Source organism: Rhizoctonia solani, chromosome 15 (assembly GCF_016906535.1).
Source record: "Rhizoctonia solani chromosome 15, complete sequence".
Taxonomy (NCBI): domain Eukaryota; kingdom Fungi; phylum Basidiomycota; class Agaricomycetes; order Cantharellales; family Ceratobasidiaceae; genus Rhizoctonia; species Rhizoctonia solani.
In genome coordinates this window covers 844134-868785 of record NC_057384.1, presented here as the reverse complement: position 1 = coordinate 868785, position 24652 = coordinate 844134, and the positions used below count along the sequence as shown (strand labels likewise).

At 43.8% G+C, this 24652-nt stretch overlaps 7 protein-coding genes across 7 annotated transcripts; 5 read left to right on the top strand and 2 right to left on the bottom strand.

Annotated features, from left to right (window-relative positions):
• Window positions 1-1050: 1050 nt before the first annotated feature.
• On the top strand, window positions 1051-3962 carry RhiXN_12075 (uncharacterized protein; the record flags this gene model as incomplete). The annotated part of the gene is made up of 7 exons (XM_043331890.1): window positions 1051-1467; window positions 1521-1571; window positions 1624-1683; window positions 2012-2063; window positions 2122-2198; window positions 3103-3737; window positions 3806-3962. 7 exons carry the CDS (start codon window positions 1051-1053, stop codon window positions 3960-3962), a joined length of 1449 nt encoding a protein of 482 aa, XP_043186651.1.
• A 3819-nt stretch (window positions 3963-7781) lies between these two features.
• Window positions 7782-9449, top strand: RhiXN_12074 (uncharacterized protein; the record flags this gene model as incomplete). Its single annotated transcript, XM_043331889.1, has 5 exons — window positions 7782-7973; window positions 8075-8316; window positions 8367-8709; window positions 8764-8948; window positions 9002-9449. The coding sequence occupies 5 exons, from the start codon at window positions 7782-7784 to the stop codon at window positions 9447-9449; spliced, it is 1410 nt and encodes a 469-aa protein (XP_043186650.1).
• Window positions 9450-9672: 223 nt separating this feature from the next.
• On the bottom strand, window positions 9673-10500 carry RhiXN_12073 (Vegetative incompatibility protein HET-E-1; the record flags this gene model as incomplete). The annotated part of the gene is made up of 1 exon (XM_043331888.1): window positions 9673-10500. The coding sequence occupies one exon, from the start codon at window positions 10498-10500 to the stop codon at window positions 9673-9675; it is 828 nt and encodes a 275-aa protein (XP_043186649.1).
• A 132-nt stretch (window positions 10501-10632) lies between these two features.
• RhiXN_12072 (uncharacterized protein) lies at window positions 10633-11341 on the bottom strand (the record flags this gene model as incomplete). The annotated part of the gene is made up of 3 exons (XM_043331887.1): window positions 10633-10647; window positions 10704-10994; window positions 11063-11341. 3 exons carry the CDS (start codon window positions 11339-11341, stop codon window positions 10633-10635), a joined length of 585 nt encoding a protein of 194 aa, XP_043186648.1.
• An 8148-nt stretch (window positions 11342-19489) lies between these two features.
• RhiXN_12071 (Retrotransposon-derived protein PEG10) lies at window positions 19490-19993 on the top strand (the record flags this gene model as incomplete). The annotated part of the gene is made up of 1 exon (XM_043331886.1): window positions 19490-19993. The coding sequence occupies one exon, from the start codon at window positions 19490-19492 to the stop codon at window positions 19991-19993; it is 504 nt and encodes a 167-aa protein (XP_043186647.1).
• Window positions 19994-20196: 203 nt separating this feature from the next.
• RhiXN_12070 (Transposon Ty3-G Gag-Pol polyprotein) lies at window positions 20197-21144 on the top strand (the record flags this gene model as incomplete). The annotated part of the gene is made up of 1 exon (XM_043331885.1): window positions 20197-21144. One exon carries the CDS (start codon window positions 20197-20199, stop codon window positions 21142-21144), a length of 948 nt encoding a protein of 315 aa, XP_043186646.1.
• Window positions 21145-21170: 26 nt separating this feature from the next.
• RhiXN_12069 (Retrotransposable element Tf2 protein) lies at window positions 21171-23534 on the top strand (the record flags this gene model as incomplete). Its single annotated transcript, XM_043331884.1, has 2 exons — window positions 21171-22692; window positions 22750-23534. The coding sequence occupies 2 exons, from the start codon at window positions 21171-21173 to the stop codon at window positions 23532-23534; spliced, it is 2307 nt and encodes a 768-aa protein (XP_043186645.1).
• Between the last annotated feature and the right edge of the window lie 1118 nt (window positions 23535-24652).

The window sequence follows — 24652 nt, the reverse complement described above, 5'->3', positions numbered from 1 at the left end:
TGCACACGAATAATCGATCATCCTAGCTGCATTTCACACGTTCCATGTAAGCAGATAATTCATTCACGACTCTTTGGGGCTAATTTTAAGTTCTGTTCCAATTAGAAGGCTTGTAGGCATCGGGTGAAAGCAAAACCTATCACGCTTTGACTCAATCTTACTGTCTATAACGGCGGGAACTATCATTTGCCTTGTAGCAGGGTGCACAGTAACGTTCATTCGCTCACTGTCATTGCCTCATCAAATGCTTGAGGCTGTTCAGAAGTTGTCAATCTACGGAGGTTCCCGGTAGTGATCTCTGTACGTAAAGACCGTGATCTTCTCCAAGGCATGTCTTTGCTCTTTATCGAACTAGGGCTCTTCCAAGACTCGCAAAGAGATGGAATCCCCTACATGAATCTCCTATGAAGATACCCTCGATCCCACTGGGAGGCTATGGAGAAGAGATCGACTCAATTGATCAATTTACTGGTCTAAATATTAGCTGCATGTTCCGACTGACTGCGCGAGACCCAAAAATCCTGGAGCGCTCTGCAGTGATCCAGTTTGGGGAACCTCTTCGTTAGGATCTCATCGATCCAAGTTACTCAGAAAGCATTTGGGAGTACTCCACAAGTGCTTCCGAGCGTCATACTGAACGCACCGGAGTGCTCACCGACAATAGCGACTCTCGGAGAGCTACCGAGACTTTTGGGGTCCCGTAGAGGAATTTACTCTACATAGCAGTGAGCTGTGAAGGGCAAAGTTATTGTAGTCGATGAGGGATAAAGGTGAAAGGTGACAGGTGCTTATTCCGTAATCGCTGGGCAGATCAGCCGAATGATGCCGAATGAATTAGTATAGAAGGGTAGTATATGAGACATTTTAGCTAAAAGAGTGTCCTAAGCAATCAACGTAGTCCCACACTACTAAGTGGGAGAAGTTATTAATATCAAATGGTTGGACGTTTAGAAATAACAAAGGAGGATCAGGGTATAAAGGAGGTCGAACCTGAATAGCAAAAGATATTGCTATCCACCAAGAATATTCTCTCCTAACGTAGCCTACCAAATGACCCAACATCTCGAGTTCCGGACAGTACTCATAAAATGCTATAACCTGTGTGAGCTCCACGCTGACTTGCAGCCGGGCTCCAATCAAATCCAAGTAACTGCCACTCTGGACTCATCTTATGACATTCACGCCTTTGCTTGTAAAGGGCATAGCACATTCGACCTCACTCCTTACGTAGGGGTCCGCAACAGTATGCTATTCTGGGACGACACTGGGGGTCAGAATCGCCAGTATAAAGGCTTCCAAAAGGTGTGGGTCGAAAAGAGTCATGAACGGCAAACTTTGGAGGTAGAATTTGATGACTCGAGGACGCATTTTCTCCGTCTTGACAATCGTCTTGATGTCGTCCCATATTACGACCCAGTCTCGAAACTATCCTTCCTTCGTCTTGGTTTGAAGCCCAAACGATCCAAGGTATGGAATAGCTCCATGTTTTCCTGATCCTTTCAATCTGATGAATGAGCCAGCGCTCGATCGTATTATGTTTTGACGGGACCGCTAATCACTTCAGCAAACAAGTAAGCATCCACGTTTTCGGAATGGCTTTCGTATTAACGAACTGAATCGAAGAATACAAATATTGTCAAGATGATGGAGCTTTTGAAGAAAAGCAATCCATCTGAACAAGTGGTGCGTTGTGTGGAACACATTAACCAGTGGAGACATGAACCTGCCATTCATATCTAGGTATACTATCAGGTAGTACACAAAAGTTAAATAAATCAGAATATCTGACAAGGCATGCACAGGCAGGAGTAGGCACTTACTCGCATCCAGGCTTTTGGACTAGCTTGGGTGCAAAGATAGCCAAAACAGCTGACCAAGCGGTTGCCTGGTAGGCATGAACACCCTAGTGATATCTACAAATGACATTAATAGTTTTTCCTCAATACCAGGTACCTGTATCAGCATGTAATAGAAACCTCCTCGCTACATTAACTCATACATTTACTAATAGTTCTATGCCAAGGTGATTGATGGATACAGATATTTGATGGACACATATCAAGGTTTGCTACGACTATGCCATTCTTACTTTTTAATTGCGCGGCTAATTATAACATTTAGAGGGGGACCAGATCAGTATTTTTGGATTCTCTCGAGGCGCCTATACTGCACGGGCACTTGCGGGAATGTTGCATGCAGTGAGTTTACTCTTTCGGTCTACGACCAGTACCTCTACGGGGCCCTAAAAATCTCGGGGGCGCTCCGGAACTCGCTATTGTCGGCGAGCGCTCCTGAGTGTCTGGTATGACGCTCGGAAGTGCTCGCCGAGCAATCCAGATCCGTCGGATCCTAACGAGGAGCTCCCGAAACCGGAGCACTCCAGAGCGCTCCAGAGGTTCTGGGGCTCCCGTAGAGACATTGCGATTGGGTGTTTTATTGATTGCCAAATGTTAAAGGTTGGATTGCTCCCTAAGCACAACGTAGGCAAGTAATCTATTGCGCCTCTGGGTACCCAGCATCTAACTGTGTTGCGCACCAGAACAAGTTCCTTTTGCTTATCGGGTATATGCAGGAACAATTTCTCGAAGACAAAGCGTTGAATGGGAGGAACCCCAATCAAATGCAAAACCAACAGTATCAAACATCGGCAGGTACCTTGTGGGCGCAGTAGATATTGAAAAGACCGAAAAGGATTCTGAAAATGGTAAGGTATGCATTTCGTGATAGCCACCCTACTAAGATGTTACACCCCGTGTAGCCGACGGGAGCCTTCCAGCAAACAAAGTCGACCCAAAACATTTTATGATGACGTTTTGCACCCCTGTGGAGATATCATTCTTAGGCGTTTGGTAGGCGCTTTTGTACCTTGCTATGTGATTGGTCCACTTACGGTATGCCAAATCGATTTAAATAGGGACACTGTTGGAAGTGTTGGTACGTAAATCTGATAACGCTCCATGCAGAAGATGGTTCAAACTTCCAGCAGGCGCTCTAAGTAGAAAATCCCTCCCTTGGGTAGAATTCAATCCTAGTGTTAAAGAGTTTAGGCGCGTCTTGGTTTGATTTGTACGGCTTTTGAGTACTGATTCCTTATAAAGACAGGCACTGGCACTGGATGAAACTCGAGGGCACTTCATACCTAGTGTCTGGGATCATGCGCGGACCAGACATGAACACGGGCAAACCGCAGTCGAAGTCTGGTTTAAAGGGAGCCATACTGATGTAGGTGGAGGATCTCCCTTGACAGATGTCACACGCAGAAATATAGCATCAAGAGCTATTAGCAAGGGGTTCAACATGATTCGCCAAAGGTTTAACAGTCTTATCAAGCGGCTTCAATGGGTAAAGGACTCAGGTAGACAAAACGGTGACCCAATCCCGGAGAATGAACCACCAAACGACGATACTCCAGCTCGTCTCCCGGATATGAGCTACATATCACTGCGCTGGATGGTTCATCAGATAGTCTCGATTCCTGAGCTCTTCATAATTTTCGATCCTTATTCTCTCAATTGCTACCGTCGAGCACAGATTCTAGACCGCCCTGCTGAAGGAGATCAAGAGAAAGCTGAACAGGATGTGACTTCCAAAAGACATTCACTCGATGACTTTGATGCCCAGAAAGATCCGTACGAGGCCACTGAGGGCTCGCCATGGTGGTGGTTGCTAGAGATACTACCCGTGCCCAAGTTATCTCAACGGAACAAGAACCGCTCAGAAATAGGGACTACTTATCGGTGCGTTGGTGGTCCTGTCAAAAGAATTTTTAGTACTGGCTTGTGCAACTAAATGATCCGACTATTAGACCAAATATTGGGGCTGGAAGATGGATTCACAATTTTCCGGGTGACTCCATTCGCCTTCATTCCTCTGCGCATCACCAGAAATCAGCAAAGGCCTACACCCCAAAGGCCAAATGGCAGGAAGAATCGATTGCAGTTATCGAAGATCCTCGAGGTTAATCAACCAGCGATTATAGGCAAGCATAAGAAATGCAGTTTTCGAGATGTGTATTACCTTGAATGCTTGGATTGCCTGTAGTGTACAAGAACAAATGTAAACCGTATTTTCTGCATTGCTGGAATATCTACTACTCAGTCCAATTTAAATCTGATCAACTGCCAGGCACTCTGTAATTCACAGGGCCTAGAATCCTCCAGGTCTCCCCCAAGGACTCACAAGAACGGGAGCGCAGGGAATATGGCCCTCTTCCCATCCTTACGTCTCGTGGGTCATGTGACATGCTTGTGAGTGGGTACGTTTCCGTAAGGGATTTAGAACGGTCGAGCCTTTCTAAAGTGCTCATTTAGAGGTGAGGCCCAGCCCGGATGCAGTGTGCACCGTGGAACTCAATGTGAAATGCATTGGATATAGATCTAGGTGCTGAAGGAGGGGTGTTCTAAATATCTGGATCACCTATCTAGCAGGGGGGAGTTGACCTCCCCCCCTGCTATTTATTAAGGATGTATTTAGCTATGAAATGACACTTGATTGCACTGATAAGATAACATCCTGCCAATCTCTTACCTTATTGGGGTGTTGCTGACTTAAGGCAATTGCATATGTCATAAACAGAGGAAAATAGAACTAGCCGGAATTGAACCAGCTTGACCACTAAGCCATAGAGCCCTATTATTCCTCTGCTGACAACCCATGATTACACCTGCTACCCCCCAAATTTGGGCTTGGGCCAGCATGCAACCACTTGTACTGGTCATGTGACCGTGTCCAGGACACTGCCCCCCTTTTTTGGGTGGGCAGCGCCCCTGTGAAAAGTTTTTCCCATGGTGGGAATAGAACTGGTGTCCTTCCAAGTTCTACCAAGTGTCATAAACAGAGGAAAATAGAACTAGCCGGAATTGAACCAGCTTGACCACTAAGCCATAGAGCCCTATTATTCCTCTGCTGACAACCCATGATTACACCTGCTACCCCCCAAATTTGGGCTTGGGCCAGCATGCAACCACTTGTACTGGTCATGTGACCGTGTCCAGGACAGCATATATTCATCAAGTAATCATTATTTATTGTCTAAGACACAGGATAGGGGCCATTGTCAACAGATAGCAAGCGCCCCTATTGCAGCTGTCTCCAACCAAATATCATGTACACTTAGCTGCAATGTCTAGCACAAATCCTTTGTCTATCTCTAACACAACTTGTGGCTGGAAAGGCAAAGCTTGTGCCTCTACTCCATCTAAGCTGCCCTTGACTTCTGCACCAAGCAAGGTGGATGTACTACATATATATACAACTTCAATGGCCCAAGAGGTGCTTGTATTAGGTCTCACACATAGAATCAATATTTCAATTATGATTTTAGAAATAAAGTCTATTTTACATGGACCGTTCCTTATGGAAAGGCAATATATGAGGTCCAAGCACTAGCACAGCCTCTGCCATGCAGGCCAAGTCTGTCCTGTCCCAACAGACCAATTTAGGACATCATATTTAGAAGAAATCCCTATAGAAACATACCCAGTACTTGTTGTACACCACGGTAATGTGGGTACTTGCTAGTGGGTTGGGCGCTTACGGCCGTACTACTACAAACAAGGTAAAACTAACTACTAATCTAAGGCTAACTAATGCCGCTGTAAGGCGGACTTCTACTGTGTTCTAATGCAAGGGGGCCTTAGGCCTGGAGGTGTGGTAGGTCAAGTAAGGGGTGAGTGCATTCTAACTACTGGGGGGCCGGCTACTTAGCTGGCTGACTGATCCTCCTCAATGGATATGAGACAAGGTAAAATTGACTTGGGGTCTCCAAGCAATTTTCCTGCTGTTTATATAGACAAAAGAGAAGTATGTACATGGTCAATGCGTGTGAGAAAGGAAGAGTCTATATGAAAAGAGAAGCATACTGTGGGCTGCGCAGAAGCATGGATTTCTCCTAAGCGCCCTTGGCACGGCATATCGGCGCGGCATCTCGGCATAATAAGCGCCGAGATCACGTGATCGAAAAACATAAGACAAACAGTTCGGAAAAAATAGTAAAAATATCAGAAAAACATGCAATTCTAATGGTATATGTTAAAGGGTTGTAACAGTACTGGGTGGAATTTGGTAAGAAATTTAGAACAGTTGGCATGTTTTAAATTGGTCTGTTGGGATGGGACAGATTTGGGCCAAGGATGGGAGGCTGTGCTAGCTTGGACCAGCACTGGACCATTCTAAAGTTGCTTTCTGTAAGCCATGGTCATGTTGCTTAATAGACCTTTTCTAGAAATGATTGTGTGAATAAATTTGTATTCCTTCCTGCCTGGAGTGTGTGCTTGGGATTGTATAAAATATGACATGTGACTGCATAACACTTCTACCTTTGGCTTGCCAACTTTATGTATCAGTTAAATTATTGGTATCATGCACAGGACTGAGACTTGGACTTGGACTTGGACTTGGACTTGGACAATTTAGTCCTTGACATGTTGATGGACAACAACAATGAGGACTTGATCCTCTTTGAATTGATATGTCTTTATCTACTGAGGTCCAAGAATTGTCCCTGCCAAAGGCCTAAGCATTATCTTACACAGCCAGAGCTACTACCTAGTCCCAGACTTATTTTGGGATGGCAATCTATTTACACCAGCTGCAAGGGCTGTGCATTTATTCATGTTCTAGGCATAGATGTGGCAACCTTCAATTACCTCTTGGCCTTGGGCTTTTTCAAAGCTTAGGACAGCTGACCCATCAAGCAAACCAACACAAATGAAGCCAGAGCAAGTTGCACTGTTGCTTGCTTGCTTGAGGGACAATACACCAAATGGCTTCTTTCTGTTAACCAACAGTGTATTCCCTAAACTTGGAACTGGCAGGGCACAGAAGATCAAAGTCCTGCTGAAGTTGGGTGCTTGGATTCAAGGGACTGACAAAGAATGTGAGCAAACAAAGAGAGAGTCCAGAGAGGTAACAAGTGCTAGCCTGTCATAACCCATATCTGGAGGGGTTATTACCATACATATCCACTGTCAAAGATAGATATAGTATATATGATGCACAGTGATATATTCATAATATAAGTTGCTGGGGGACATTGCACTCCCCCACCCCCCTAGCTGTGTGCCAATGTTAATGGAGCCTGCAGGCAAGGTCTGAATATTATATTATTATAGAAGAGATTATGTCATCCCCCCCACCTCAAATCTGTAGTAGTTTAGTATAGTATATGATAAAGGACTGGAGGGGGGGAGGTCATGTGACCTAGACTTAGAGAATATCACTTAGTCCAACCATGCCAACCATAAGTCTCTTATATGTAGGAACCTGGAGGTTCTGAGTGCATATGTGCGAGTATATGCGTGCTTGCAGTCATGTTGGTGTGCAACATGAGTGTGTTGGAGGCTTGACAAGGTCAGGACTCATGGAAAGAATGGAAAGGGTCATGACATTGCCCCCCCTTTTGCACATAGTTTAGGGGACATGAACTTGTTCCATTAGAAATGATGTCTGGATAGATATCTTATTAGGTGTCAAGTCCTCCTAGGTAAGATTGTATAATGAGTTGTTTTGAGGTCACCTGACCTGTTCTGGGTCATGTGATCCTTGTTGGAATGTTGTTTTCTTCCTGTGGGAAAGTTCCCACACTACTGTCTTGTAAGGTAGCTTCTCAAGTCTTCTGGAAGTTCCTGGTTAGCAACATATTTCATGGTTGCTTGGTTACTGCATGGTGCCATTTTATTATTCAGAGAAATAGGTAGAGCAAGTCATTTTCCTCTGACTCAGTCTTCTTGACCCCCATGGTATAAAGAAGAGGGCAGTGGGAGGTGGGATAAGTCATTGCCATGTCTCAACACCCAACTGCCAGTGCCACTCCCTCCACAGTCTTGGATTCACAGCCTTCAGGGCTGTTGGATGCCACCCCCTATGTCTCCCAGATTGCATCTACTGTGTGGCAGAGTCAAGAGCTGCCTCTGTCACAGCTCACTCCCAGGGCTCTCAAAAGAAGGTTGGATCTGGACTCACAAGAAGAAGGAGTAAGTGGTCTTGTTTGGTAGCAAAAGATCCTTTTACTAAAAGATAACTGTATAGTCACAGATATCCTGTGTGCTTCCCCCCTTGTCCAGGCATTGGTTAGCAGCATCCAGCAACAGGGAAGGCTCAGAAAGATGGAGGAAACTCCATTGTCCCATCCATGGCTCCATTGGAGTCAAGGGGATCTACTGTTCCTGCAGCCCCTGAAGGGGAGGAGGACATTGGGGTTCTTCCCCAAGAAGGAAGGCACTTCTGTTGTAAGGGGAAGTGTTATCTTCTCACTTATGCTTGTTATGTCAAGAGTGAAGAGACAAGGGAAACCTCTTGTCATGAGGTTATAAAAGAGTAAGTAGTTATATCAAGGATGTTTTTACTTTTACTGAAGTTTATCCCAGTCTTGTAGATCATCTTCTTACTCTGAGGAGTTGGGGTAATTCCCTCTTGGAGTGTGTCATGGGAGTCACTGAGTCCCATGACCTGAGGGAAGGTGAATGGCAGCCTGATTGGCATTGCCATGTCATAGTTTGGGCCAGGACCCTCATCTCATCAGAGGCCCTGAACCTGTGGAAGTATAAAGGAGTATGCCCCCATGAGCGCCTTTGTTTATTTAGAGATGATAAGGGGATGTTTGCCCCTCTATCAGCTTATGAGTACCTCAAAAAGGAGGCACAATATGGAACCCTTACAGAAGAACTCCTATTGGGTCAGTGCCCTGCAGGGTTGAAGGCCAAGACCAATGTAAGTTCCAAGATATGAAGTGAATTTAATTGCTAGTGGTCTTCCTTTTTACAGCGCAATGAAGACTTTGCCTATGCAATGGAGGCAGAGGATGCAGAAGGTTTCTTTGGTTGCTTAAAGGAGCATCAACCTTGCAATATGGCCATAGGGTATAACAACCTCAAGGCCTTTACTGGTTACTTCTACAGGGATAAGGGCGCCCTTCCTCAAGGAGTATGTGAACCCAAGGCCCTTAAGAAGTAAGTATCCTTCTTTTCTATGGTAGGAGGGAGTATTGACATGTTGTTACCAGGGCTACAGTCAATTTGCCACCTGGTGTTCAGGAGTGGGTTACCTCCAATATATTGGAGCATGACCCTGAATCTGATCATGGTAACATCCTTATTCTGTGGGGTTTCTCAGAGACAGGGAAGTCAGCCCTTGCTTGTTCTTGGGGTCACCACATTAGGTTCAGGCAGAACCTCAACTTTGATGAGTTTAGTGGCCATCCTATGGTTCAGTATGCAGTGCTGGATGATATGGATTGGTCCAAGGTTCCTCTGAATATGTGGGTGCAGGAAGATTTTAACTTCTGCACTAGTTACAGGTCAGAGCGCCATTGCCAATGGGGGTGCTCTACTGTTATTTGTTCCAATTCCAAGCCTTCTGTATTTGCTGATTGTAGTTATGCCACAGTTGATGGCAAGAGTTGGATTGACACCAATTGTACCTTTGTGTATATTGGTGATAAGTTGTATTAGATAGTTCCTCTTTGTTCTGTCTTTCCTTGTCTTGTCTGTTCTGGCTTCTGTCTTAATAAAAGTGTCTTTTCCTTTCCTCCATTTGGCACTTAGAGATAAAATGATTCTTAAAAGATCAGATAAGACAGATGGTTACTAAGAAGAAGCAAAAATTGGAAGAAAAGGAAGAAGAGAAGGATGTAAACATATTTCATCACATTCCATCAGCATAATCCAAGGGATTCTATTTGTTCATGGCCTTGTTACTTTCAAGGTCAGATTCATGTCCTCCTTCATCACTTAGTTCATGGATTGCTAAGTTGGATATACTTCTGCTCAGGTCATTCTGAGCTGCTTGCATGGCCCATTGTTTGAGCCAGTCATGTAGATCCTCTATGCTCATTTTGCATTCCAGGATCATGTAATAGACATCTTCAAGGGTGAGGTTGTCTACATAGCCACCTAAGCCTGATGGTAATTTGTTTTTCCAGTTTTCAATTTCTGCAGCCAGCCATTCCCTTACTGTTGAGATTGGTATCCACCATTCAGGATCAATTTCCTCAATGTCTAGATGCCACTCTGCCAACTTCCTTGTGTGCTTTAGCACTGGGGCCCTCACTACATCCTCCACAGAGGCACCCACATTACCTCTACACACAAAGAACTTGGTGCTTTGCATTAGTTTGGGTTGTTTTGGTGGCTCACTGCCAACCCAGTGGAGATATCCCCTGATTGGACAGTGCAGGGTTCTTCCAATCCAGTAGCACTTCCATTGCTGGCCCATTGGTATGTAATCAAGGGTTGCTGAGGGATCAAGTAGTTTGGCATAAGCCTTGGATTGTTGGAAGGAGTCACATCTTGTGATGACCTTATGCCAGTCATAGATGTTGGTGATAGGGGGTTGATCATTCCCCATGTCCCAGCCCATGGATGGATCTGGGGGTGCCCATTGATCCAGGTTGTCCTGGGACCAAGGGAACTTGGTCCTGTGCTCACTGGATCTGTCAAGGTGGTAAGAGGTGGCATCCCCAGTTGCCTTGGAGATCCTGGTCTCTGTTCTGATGGCAGGCATGATGTCTCAGTAATGGGAAAGGATAAGAAGGTAGTGGTGCCAGTGGTGGTTTGTGATGACTTCCCAGGCATGGGATGCCTTCCTTTATACCCTGGGTTGCCAGGACCCTTATCTTTCCTCTTATCAGACCCTTTATTGCCCTTTGCCCTAGGATCATGTGATTTCCTATGTTCTTCAGTAGAGTGGTTAGTTCTCCCACACACCTCACATTGGATTTCAGTAGATCCTGATTTGTTGGAATTGGATTCACTGTTGTTCTTGGCCTCCCAGAGGGCAGACAAGGGAAGTACTTTATCCAATTGGTCAATTACTTCCTGAGAAATACCATGATCCAGCATTTCCTGTTCCATCTTTAGATGGTTGTCAATATGTTTCTCCAACCTTTTGACTCCCATTACTAGTTCCATTAAGAATCCATAGACCTTTTGGGTACTTGTAAGGTGGTCATTAGGAATCCATTTCTTGTTTGCCTCAGTTTTTGGTGGTTGAGTCTCCTCAGGGAATTTGGCAAAGAAGTCTTCAATAAATCCTTCACTGTCTTATTCCTGGTTGCCTCATCTACCAAAGGGGTTTCCTTTTCCCTAGCAACAGGGTCCTCCAAGGGTGTGTTATTCCCTGGATTCTCATGCCTAGGGTCTAGGATCCTAGCAGTAGCAAGTTGAAATGGTTCCATATCTGGTTGGTCAGCCTGTTCAGAAGGGGTAATTCCTACTCCTTCCTGATGTCCCTGTTCCATGCCTTGCATAGGAGATGTCAGCTCCATGACATGATCATGTTCAGAGTTATCCAATTGGGGCAAAGTCCCAAATACATGCCTAGGTTGCATCTTGTGGAATCCCATGTTGTTGCAAGAAGGCCAGATAGAGCACTACAATAGTCTCTATTAATTGCAAGTTCCAAGATATACCTATCTTAGTTAGTAAAAGGCAAAATAGTGCAACCCACTAAGGAAGTCTTTAGCTATTTGCAAGTAAAGCAGTGGACACCTAGGGTCCTAGTGATGAGAAGACTCTGACAGTACTTCTTATCACAAATCAGATAGAAGGATCAGTGGAGATCCTTTGTTGACAGTTGTTGATAGTTGAATTTCAAATAAATCACGCAGTTGCCCTTTTTGAGGTGTATAGGTTGTAAGACCAGGGAAAACAAGCTGGCTTTCTAAGCAGCTTGTTCTGCCCCTATGTATACCTGGGCTTCACTTGGGTCTATATACATATTTCAAATAGGAGCACAGCCTCTTGGACCCATAACACAGCCTCAAGAAGCAGTATGAATCAACAAACCATGTGGCAGTGCTTGATTAGCCAATCAGTTGCCAAGAAATACACCAGTGAGGTGAGGCCTTGGCGGAGTTGGTTCTATTTTTAGCACATGATCATGTGGAACACCGCTTAAGTATGACTCATACTCTTGGCATGCAGAGCCACAATATAAGTATGACTCATCCAATTTCCTTATATGGTAGTCTTATTCCCCAATGCAGCCTGGTTTTACCCAGAGATTGAGCACAGCCATCATCATGTGATTGTGGCAGTGCAGGTAGTACTTGGTGACTAATCATCCATAACCACAGTCATGTGACTTGTGGCTGAGTTGAATACTTGCTGACTAAGCACTTGTCATAATGCTTGGTCATAGTTGATTTGTCATCAATGAGTTGATCATGTGATTTGTCTGCTGATTCATCAAAGTTCAGCTGACTAAGCTTAGTCATCCATCCATTTCATCTTCTTTCCTAATTTGGAAAGGGGATTGCCATTTTTGGTAAGTCTAGGTTGCTTAGTCTCTAATTGTCTTGAAAGTCTTCTTCATGTTATGTCTCTTTCCTAATTAGGAAGGTGGGTTACCATAAATGGTAATCTGAAGTTGTGTTGTTGGGACAATATGTTGTGCATCATTGATGTAGGGGCATTAGTCATCCCTACATCCCCTATAGGCAATACATATACACATATATATGTATATATATACTGGGTATAGGTAAGCAGCTTGTTTTCAATGTCATAACCTATATCTGGAGGGGTTATTACCATATATATCCACTGTCAAAGATATATATAGTATATGTGATGCATAGTGATATATTAATAATATAAGTTGCTGGGGGACATTGCACTCCCCCTGCCCCCCTAGCTGCAGGTCAATGTTAAGGGAGCCCATGGGTGAGGTCTGAATATTATATTATTATAGAAGAGATTATGTCATCCCCCCCCACCTCAAATCCATAGTAGTTTAGTATAGTATTTGATAAAGGACTGGAGGGGGGGAGGTCATGTGACCTAGACTTAGAGAATATCACTTAGTCCAGCCATGTTTACCATGAGTCTCTTATATGTGAGAACCTGGAGGTTCTGAGTGCATATGTGCAAGTATATGCGTGCTTGCAGTCATGTTGGTGTGCAACATGAGTGTGTTGGAGGCTTGACAAGGTCAGGACTCATGGAAAGAATGGAGTGGGTTGTGACAATTTGCCCCAAGGCAGTATTTACCTGTGTGGGTTCTTGGATGTCCCAAGGACTAGTGTTTCATCCTTGGAGTAAACAATCCCAAACGTAGGATACTGCTGCATTGGGTACTTACAGTAAATGGGGCACAACTCTGCCAAATGTTGTCCGTTTTGGGAGTTTGACCCAGCGTTCTAGAGCGCACAAACAGGCGCACCTAAGCGCAAGCAATTTGGCAGTGTGGGATGCTTGGGTGATGGAGAAAAGGCCCATTTAGTGTGTTGGCGCTTAAGTGCTGATTAAGTGCCAGAGCACTTTGCCTATGCAATAGGGGGACCCTGAATATCTCTTTTATAGCCACAAGATAGAATCTCAAGTAATAAATACTACAAACAGGAGAAATATTACTTGTTACTGCTTATCTACTCAACTGAATTTATATATATTTAAATGAGTGAGAAAACAGCATATATGCAAAAGATATTGCATATTGAGGGTATTCCTGAGGCTTATAGGTTTTGTGAAGGTTGCAATAGGATAGAGGGACCTTGAAAACCTTAGTTTGCATCTTTATCTCATTTCATTTACTGTAGGATTACTTGTGTAACTAATAAAATAAGTACAGATTATGGAAGAAATGTCATATCCATAACAGGCACCCCCTGTCCTAGATGTCTGTTAGGATGTTGAGGGGATGGCGCTTGTGGCTGCAGGATACAAGTATGAGAAAGTTGCTTAAGGCAACAGCAGGTCTAGCTAGGGCAACAAACAGCTATCCTACAACAACAAGACCGCCTAAGGCGGTGGCAAGCTATCTAAGTACAGCAGGGAAGCTGCTTAAGGTGGTGTGAACTTTCTAGTGAGCTAACTAAGTATTTACTGGGCCATATGGCCCTTGTACACTGAGTGGATGCAACAAGAGGTAATTGACCTGGGTGTTACCATGGTTGGTTGGCCTCCTTATATATTACAGGGCTACTCTAATTACAAATACATGCATGTGAGAAAAGAAGCATTCCATATGAAATGAGAACCCTGCTCTGCAGTCAGCTTTACTCATGCATATGTGTCACTGACATGTCATTGATGATGTCATGGGTGGAGGTGGCTATGTGTGCTGAATAAGCACAGAAGGGGGCGTGGCTCTGCGCTTAGCATATGATATAAGCACTGATGTCATGTGATTGAAAATATTGTCCAATTGCCTTTGTTTAAAATCAAGAAAATGGGAATAAATTCCCTTGGTATAAGTGTGTCTACAACACCCCCTCTGCACCTTCCAATTATGTTTCCAAAGCAATTTCATACACAATCCCATAGTGCACAATGCATGCAAGGTGGTCTATGAGTTCAAACTAAACTTTAGAATGTTTGAAATATTCTAAAGTCCTTATGTAATTCCACCCACTCATTGGGTGACCTCCTGTAAGCAAGAGCACAATTTAGAATTTCTAAATTGCTTGATCATTGGTCTGTTGGATACAGAATGACTCCATGCCAACAGCCAAGGAGGACCCCATGGCTATGTCCTTCCCATAAGGCCAATGATTGTGCAATTCTGCAATTAGTTTCTAAAGTTATGAAAGTTCAAGCACCCAGATATAAGAGGTTCTAAAATAGAAATTAATTGAAAAAGACCTGTACATACAGTCACTATGACATGATAGTATCTTGAAAATCTGTATATCAGTAAAAGACACTATTTTTCAGTATAATTTGGCCTGGAAACTACAATGTCAATATCTCTTCCACAGCATCAATTAAATTACGGGAGAATTGATATTTAAAGTTAGCATATATTAGTGTTGATCTCAGTTCAATTCTTACTTAAATTCACATTCTCATTCACAGTATTTTAACCTTATACAGTGAGCTGTGGAAATGGATACAAATCCTCCATATGCTGTATTTAAACAGGGCAGGGGTGAGGCAGACACCCCAAAAGTCATAGAAGTACTTCAAGATCACTGTTACACCCTTGCAACATATGCCATAGGAATTGCACAATTTTTCTAATATTTTTAGTATTTTTTACAGACTCTATATCCTTTACTTTTCAATCACATTATCTCAGCGCTTATTATGTGCTACATCCTCTTAACATATACCATTGGATTCACATTAGGTTTCTGATATATTTAGCATTTTGATGGACTTTATATCTTATGTTTTTCAATCATGTGATCTTGGCACTTATTATGCCAAGGTGCCATGCCAAGATGCCATGCCAAGGGTGTTTAGGAGAAATTCACACTTCTGCACAGCCTGCAGCACACTTCTCATTTCACATGGACTCTTCTATTCACACAAGCACAGACCATGTACATAGTTTCCTTTTTGTCTATATATACAGCAGGGAAATTGCTTGGAGACCCCAAGTCAATTTTACCTTGTCTCTCAATCACAAGACAGGTTATCAGAAGCCAGCTGAGTAGTTGGCTGCCAGTAGTTCCCACACTTACCCAATTAAAATTGACCTATCACACCTCCAGGCCTAAGGCCCCTTTGCATCAACAGTAGATAGTTAGTTGTTGCCTTATGCAATGTAGATACAGTAGTTAGGAGTAGTATAGCCTTAGATAGCTGTTTGCATTGTTTAGTACAGCCTTAAGTGCTCAACACTAGCAAGTGACCAACCTGACAGTTGGGTCACAACATTGTAAAATTGACTTCTTGTAGGCTTGTTCAACAAACAAGACACACCCCTGTACTAGCACAAGGGAAATAACCTGATTGGACTCCCCTTTTGTCTTTAATAATCAAACAGACATTGGTCCCAGGTAGTACCAAATTGATTTAAGGCAGAAGGTGTTTATTGTCTGCATACCATGTGTTTTGCTGGAACACAGTACTTAGCAACTGTCAGAGCCAACAACTACCACAGGGTAAACCTAACTAGCTAACAGCCCAGAGGGACTTAAGTATGGGCTAGTAGGATCTAACAGAGCTCAAGGCAACTGCCAGATAAGGGGTTGGACAAGACCAATGTAGTAAGAGTGCACTATGCTGTTAAGACAGCTGGGCAAGGGACCTTTGACAGGGACTGGTATGCTCTCAGGCAATACTCTTAGGTGTATGTCTTAGTGTAGTAGGTGTGGATGGGGATAAGAGGTCAAGTTCTGAGGCTTAAGGCTCTCAGAACCCTCCTTATATATTCAACAGTAAAGGGGAAGAGTATATACAATGACAAACACAATAACAAAGATAAGGTCACATGACCAAAGATAAGAAAGACAGGATCACATGACTAAAGATCATGTGATTTGATTACATAATAAGTGCTCAGCACCTTAATAGCATAAAGATGCATATATCCATAAATCTTCATGAAAATAGCGCATATATTCACTACTTCTTTGACTTAGTGGATTCTAAGGTGGTCACGCCTCTAGGGCATGACAGCAACCTTAGACAGCTGACACACCTGCTTGCTAAAAGCCTGCTCATATCACAACTGCCAGGTCTGTTGATTTGTTGTAGGGATAGTTCAATGCCAGGTGCTAGACACAAAGGTTTGGCAGGTAACACAGTACACAGAAACTGCTCTTAAGTCCTGTACCAGGCAAACCTTTCCCCATGCTGTTCCAAACATTCCATCCACACACTTTGGCACCCCACACCCCTACTCCCATCCTGCCAGCTGCTCCTCTCAACATTCCATGGAAATCCACTCCAAACCACCCTCTTGCAGCACATCACCCACTTTGCAAGACTTGCCACAAATGGAACCTTAGCCAACCACTCTTGCTCTCCTCAAGGCTATACAAGCCCTCACCACCCAAGTTGGGTCCCTCCAGGACCAAGTCAAAACCCAGGGGGAATGTCATAAGTAGAGGAAAATAGAACTAGCTGGAATTGAACCAGCTTGACCACTAAGCTATAGGGCCCCATTATTCCTCTGCTGACAACCCATGATTACACCTGCAACCCCCCAAAATTGGGCTGGGCCAGCATGCAACCACTTGTACCAGTCATGTGACCCTGTCCAGGACAGGGAACAAATCACCCAACTCCTTGTCATATGCAAGGAAACCAATGACCTTGCAGGAGACAAGGACCAAGGAGCACCAAAGCCTGTACCAGCGCATAGTCCAACCACCCCACCAGATCAGGAGGGAGGACTGTCTCACACTCCAAGAATGGCTAGGCCTGGCAGACAAGGACTTGGGGACCCTTTTTGCCCCACCAGAAGCATGGTTGGTTACAACTCAGTGGAGGAAGAACCCTGCAGAGAGATCAAGGGGGAGCCTTGCACAGCGCCTCAGGGTCTAGCATCACTCACCCCATTTGATGAAGGGGGTAATACCAAATGTCCCAAGATGGAACCCCCCAACTATTGTATGCCAACTGTAAGGTTGGGTACTTGCTAGTGGGTGGGCGCTTGTGGCCATACTACTACAGACACTGCTTATGTAATCTAATATGAAGGCTACACTACTGGTGCTTAAGGTGTCCTACTATTATCTACTGTTGACAATGGGGCCTTAGGCCTGGGAGGTGTGATGAGTTAGGTAAGGGGTAGCAATGATACTACTGGCAGCCAGTCTACTTAGCTGGCTTCTGATATCCTCCCCAATGAATATGAGACAAGGTAAAATCAACTTGGGGTCTCCAAGCAATTTCCCTGCTGTATATATAGGCAATACTTCTAAGTACATGTGGTCTGTGCATGTGTGAATAGAAGACTACATGTGAAAAGAGAAGCATGCTGCAGGCTGCACAGAAGCATGGATTTCTCCTAAGTGCCCTTGGCACAGCATCTTGGTGTGGCATCTTGGCATGATAAGCACCAAGATCATGTGTGTTAAGAGTTGTGTAAGTACAGGAGTAAGAAAGAATTACTATATACAAAATGTATATGGGAATAGCCAGTAACTAGAATTAAGTATCAGAATATATGCACCAAATATATGCACAATATATACTAGGTTTATCAGGAATAAACAACTCCTAACAAATACTCTACCAACTATCAAGTGCAGGTGGTTGGTAATGTATAGTACCTTAGACTAAGGTTACTTAAGCCTAAGTGACTAAGGGTATGTATACTTAAGGTCTCTGGGATAGTACCTTAGGTAAGGGGGTCACCTGACTAATGTACAGGATTTATAGGATTTGTCTGATATGTATAGGACTTATGGATGCTTAAGTAAGACTTAAGACTTATGGGGTTTACCTGAAGCAAATCTAGGACTTTGAGATGCTGTAGATAAAGCTATCTACAATATGGGGGGTATGGTGGATTGAAACACTATCACTCAATCACAACAATCCTTACAGTATTGTTGCACTATACTCAGTCTTGAACTCAACAACTGTGACAGTCAAGGGGCACAGGGTTGCAGTAAGTACACTAATAGATTACCCTGTGTCTGTTGGGACTGGCCTATGGGTTAGTGTGCCAAATAACCTCCTATGCTATTTACAGTGAGTCAATCACTAAAGTAAATGTGCAGATAAGCTGTTAAAGGCTTGTGTGTATATGTCAATATATAAGAGTGGATAAATGGATAAGTGGATGCATTAGAAGCGTCTTCACAGGGTCCTTTTATACCCTGAGAAGGTGCAGAAACAAGTATATACATGATTGATACCAAGAGGGGGTACAGGGGGTACATGTGGCAACTGAAACACTTGAGGGAGCCAATACTTTGGTACATAGTAAACAAATAACAGTTCCTAATATTTGCCCCAAGACAGTATTTACCTGTATGGGTCCTTGGATGTCCCAAGGCTAAGTGTTTCATCCTTGGAGTAAACAGTCCCAAAGGTAGGAAACCACTGTACTGAGTACTTACAGGAAATAGGGCATAACTCCGCCAAATGCTGTCCGTTTTGGGAGTTTGACCCAGCGTTCTAGAGCGCACAAACAGGCGCACCTAAGCGCAAGCGATTCGGCGGTGTGGGATGCCCGAGTGATGGAGAAAAGGCGCATTTAGTGTGTTGGCGCTTAAGGGCTGATTAAGCACTGGAGCACTTGCCTATGCAACAGGGGGGACCCTGAATATTTCTGTGTGTAGCCACAAGATGAGATCTTGAATAATAAATACTACAAGCAAGAGAAATATTACTTGTTACTGTTTATCTACTCAGCTGAATTTATATATATGTAAATGAGTGAGAAAACAGCATATATGCAAAGGATATTGCATATTAAGGGTATTCCTGAGGTTTATAGGTTTTGCAAAGGTTGCAATTGGATAGAGGGACCTTGAAAACCTTAGTTTGCATCTTAATCTCATTTATTTACTGTAAGATTACTTGTGTAATTAATCAAATAAGTACAGATTATAAAAGGAATGTCATATCCATAACAATGTGATCAAAAAACAAAAGATACTGAGTCCGTAAAAAATAGTGAAAATATCAGAAAAATCAGGCAATTCTAGTGGTATATGTTAGGGGGTTGTAACACCAACCCTTACAAGGGGGATACCCAGGGGTGCAAAGCTACACAGTGGCTTGACCAGATGCTGCTATGGGTTGCACTCCACCACAACCAATGTGACAAGGAAGAGCAAATGGTGGTGTAGATTTTGTACCACATGGGGGATAAGGCTGCAGACTGGGCCCTCTCTCTAATTAACAACATAATCAAGGGCAAAGGGAGTGCCCCCACTACCATGAAGGCCCTAGGGGCCCAATTCAAGGAAGCTTTTGTGGACCCAGACGCCAAACAGGCTGCTGTGCACAAGATAGCTACCCTCACCCAGACCACCTCCATGGCAGAATATGTCACAGAGTTCTGCAACCTCATACCAGAGCTCAATTGGAACAAGGAAGCTTACATAGCTCAATTCATGTGTGGCCTTGACTGGAAGGTAAAGGAGCTCCTGTCCACAAAGGATAATATTCCCAACAACCTTGAAGCAATCTTTGCTGCCTCAATCAAAATAGACAATACCTGTTGGGAAAACAAGGAGAACCACCCCAAGAAGGCACTCAAAGCCCTGGCTGCTGCAACCACTTCTACCTCCACCACTACCACCCACAGGGTCCAGCTATCAGAAGATCCCAATTACATGACCCCAGAGAAACAAGATTGTTGATGCACAGCAGGACTCTGCATCAAATGTGGGCAGAAAGGGCATGGAATTAAGCAGTGTCCCAATGGCTGGAAAGCCACAATCAAGGAAACTGCCAAAATTGGCCAAGAAGAGTTGGAAAAAGAGTAAGGCCAAGGGTTACCATTGAACCTTTGGTCTCAAAAATAGAAACACATGTCTTGGTCTCTGAAATTGTATATATTGCTATGGATTCAAACAAGAAACCCCTCCTCTTCTTAGATCTGATACTATGTGACTCTCCAACAGAACCCATAAAAACCCTGATTGACTCTGGAGCCACCTCAAACTTCATATCTCTGACTCTAGTAGAAAAATTAAAAATCCCAAAAACCCTACTTGAAAATCCACAAGTAGTGAGAATGCTAGACAGTACCATATTACAGACTGGTTGCATTTGGCACCAGGTCCATCTCACAGTCTTGGCCAATGGCCACATCCATTCTGTCCCATTTTTAGTTTGCCCCATTGGAAATACCTTGACTATCCTAGGCATGACTTGGTTAACAGCAGAAGCACCTCTCATCAACTGGCAACAAGGACTAGTCACATTCCCTGAACAGGTTCAAATTGCCTCCAAGGAAGAAGCAGACCCAAATCCCTTGGCAGACCTACCCCCACAGTATCACAAATTTGCTAAAGTATTTGGCAAAGAAGAATTCAAGGTCCTGCCACCGCACTGGGAATACAACATTGCCATTAACCTACTACCTGATGCCAAACTTTCCCCTGGCCCTATCTATGGCATGACTGATGCAGAATCAAGGGCTCTAAAGCAACACATAGATGAAGAACTAGCAACAGGCAAGATCCATCCCAGTACATCTTCAGCTGGAGCTCTGGTTATGTTTGTAAAAAAGGCAGACAGTTCTTTGCAGCTAGTGGTTGACTACAGGAAGCTAAATGATGTCACCCACAAGAATGTTTACCCATTACCAAGACAGGATGACCTCATGGCTAAATTGAGGCATGCCAAGATTTTCACCAAGTTGGATCTACAATGGGGGTACAACAATGTGTGGATTAGAGAAGAAGATAAATGGAAGATGGCTTTTAGGACTAAATACAGGCTATTTGAATACCTTGTGATGCCTTTGGTCTCACTAATGCCCCAGCTGCATTCCAACATTTCATGAATGACCTCTTCTGGGACCTCATTAACATGACTGTGGTCATTTACTTGGACAACATCCTGATCTTCTCAGAGAAACTAGAAGAACAACCTGAGCATGTACAAGAAGTTCTATTGCAATTAATGGCCAACCAACTGTTCTGTAAAATATCCAAGTGCCATTTCCATGTCACAACAGTAGATTACCTGGGTATTGTGATTTCCCCAACAGGCTTCTCCATGGATCAGAAGAAGATCAAAGCAGTTACCTCCTGGCCCACTCCCAAGACAACTAAACAGGTCCAGGCCTTCCTAGGGTTTGTCAATTACCTCTGCCAATTCATCCCCAACTTTAGTTCTGTTGCGCACCCACTCCACAACCTTACCAGGAAGAAAACCCCTTGGGCATGGGGAGCCCCAGAAGAAGAAGCATTCCAGGAACTGAAGTTGCTAGTCACCAAGGGGCCTGTACTAATTCACTCCAACCCTGAGTTGCCTTATTACCTGGAAATGGATGCATTGGGAGTTGCTATGGGGGCCATACTAAGTCAACAAGGCTTGGATAACCAATTACACCCAATTGCATATATGTCTAAATCCTTCTCAGGAGCCAAAGCCAACTACAATACCCATAACAAAGAGCTCTTGGCCATCATCAAAGCTCTGGAAGAATGGCAGATTTTCCCCAAGGCCATGGACAAGCCAATCCAGGTTTTCACAGACCATAGAAACCTGGAATACTGGATGCAAGCACAGACATTCAATCAAAGGCATGCTTGCTGGCAAATATTCATGAGCAACTTCAACTTTGAAATCCACTACTGCCCAGGAAAACAGTCAGGGAAACCAGATGCACTGTCCAGAAGATTGGATTATACTGACACACCCCAAGAACCTGAGGTCATGCTGCCACCAGAGTTCTTTGCCAATACAGGCACTTTGGAGGAAGAACTTGTCATCACAGAGGAAATCTGCACCCTGATTGAGGAAGACCCATTGCTAGAGCCAATTATCTGTTTCCTAACAGGAGATGCTGATAATGCGCCCCTGTTGATCAGAAAGGCATACAGGGATCACAATTGGGAAGAAGATCTCCTTTGGTACCAGGGAAAGCTAGTAGTTCCAGACATAGAAACCCTAAAAGAGCATTTCCTCAAGGAATTTCATGACTCCCCCCTGGCAGGTCACCCTGGACAACAGAGGACCCTGGAGCTCCTGGGAAGAAATCTTTGGTGGCCCAGAATGAAGTCATCAGCCAAGGAATGGGTTGAGTGTTGCCCAGTTTGCCAAACCAATAGGTGCCCCCATGCACCAGTAATAGCCCTGAAACCACTGGAAGTTCCCCCTTACCCTTTTCACACAATCTCCTATGATTTTATCACAGGATTTCCCAAATCTCAAGGGATGGATGCAATATTGGAAGTGATTGACTTGTTTTCTAAAATGGGTCACTTTGTCCCAGTATCCAAGAAGATCTCTGCAAAGGGCCTGGCCAACATATTCACAAACCATATCTGGAAGCTACATGGGTTCCCAGTCAAGACAATTTCAGACCAAGGCACCACATTCATGGGTAAATTCCTGAGATCCCTCTACCAATGTTTGGGAATTTCCCCCTAATTCTCATCAGCCTACCATCCAGAGTCAGACAGCCAGACCAAAAGGGTAAATCAGTTCATCAAATTCTACCTCAGATCCTATGTGGCTTCAGACCATTCAGATCAAGTCCACTGGTTACCACTAGCAGAATTTGCTTACAATAATGCTAAACATGCAGCTACTGGGAAATCTCCCTTTGAATTGGTTTTTGGAAGACCACCAGTGATGAACCCTTCAAACATTCCAGCCAACACCCCAGAAGCAGACCCAGTAGCAGATACTCTGGCCCAAGAATGGAAGGAGGCAGAAGCAGCCCTGAGACTGTCAAAGGAAAGAATGGCAAATAAGGGTGGAAAGATCCTGGAATATGCAATAGGCAAAAGGGTGTGGTTAGATGGAAGGAATGTCCAAATCCAGTCAAATTCAAATAAATTGGACCCCAAATGCCTTGGACCCTTCAAGGTCATAGAAAAAGTGTCTTCCCATGCTTACCACCTGAGGTTACCAGAAACCCTGAAAATCCACAACATCCTCTATGTGGGTCTTCTGTCAAAAGTCAACAAATCCCCAAGCCAGCCTTTTCCAGATATGCCCCCACCAGAAACCATTGAAGGGGAAGAAGAATACAAAGTGGATCAGATCATCAACTCCAAAAGGCAACAAGGGAAATGGTTCTACCTGGTTAAATGGAAGGGTTATGGCCCCAAAGACAACTCATGGGAGCCAGAAGAACTCTTGGAACACAGCCAAGAAGAGATCAAGCATTATAACCAAGCTAGACTCAAAAAGGCTTGTGATGCCACCAAGAGCCTTTAAGGGGGGGCAATGTTACACCCTCTTAACATATACCATTGGATTCACATTATTTTTCTGATATTTTTAGCATTTTTACGGACTTTATATCTTATGTTTTTCAATCATGTGATCTCAGTGCTTATTATGCCAAGGTGCCATGCCAAGGGTGCTTAGGAGAAATCCACGCTTCTGTGCAGCCTGCAGCACACTTCTCATTTCACATGGACTCTTCTATTCACACAAGCACAGACCATGTACATAGTTTCCTTTTTGTCTATATATACAGCAGGGAAATTGCTTGGAGACCCCAAGTCAATTTTACCTTGTCTCTCAATCACAAGACAGGTTATCAGAAGCCAGCTGAGTAGTTGGCTGCCAGTAGTTCCCACACTTACCCAATTAAAATTGACCTATCACACCTCCAGGCCTAAGGCCCCTTTGCATCAACAGTAGATAGTTAGTTGTTGCCTTATGCAATGTAGATATAGTAGTTAGGAGTAGTATAGCCTTAGATAGCTGTTTGCATTGTTTAGTACAGCCTTAAGTGCCCAACACTAGCAAGTGACCAACCTTACAGTTGGGTCATGACATCATGCCTGTCAGAGCCAACAACTACCAGAAGGTAAAGCCCAACAAGCTATTGCCTAATATAGGACTTATCAGCAAGTGGGATCCAACAATGCTCAAGGCAATTACCAGATAAGGGTAGGACAAGACCTATATAAAGTAAAGTGCACTAATGCTATAAAGATAGCAGGGCAAGGAACCTTTGACAGGGACTGGTATGCTCTCAGGCAATACTCTTAATTGTATGTCTTAGGGTAGGTAGTGGTGGAAGGGGATAAGAGGTCAAGTTCTGAGGCTTAAGGCTCTCAGAACCCTCCTTATATATTCAACAGAGAAGGGGAAGAGTAATTACATGTACAAACATAACAACAAAGATAAGGTCACATGACCAGTGTTATGTATCACACAATTTTGCATTCACAGCTCACCATCCACAATAATCTGTATATATCTGACTTTCTGATTTAATGGCCATTTGACTCCTATTTTCCATTATTCCTGTCATTACTCTATGTAATGCTCATATTGACTGTATGTATTACATATCGTTCAATAGAGCTCCTTTCGCTCGT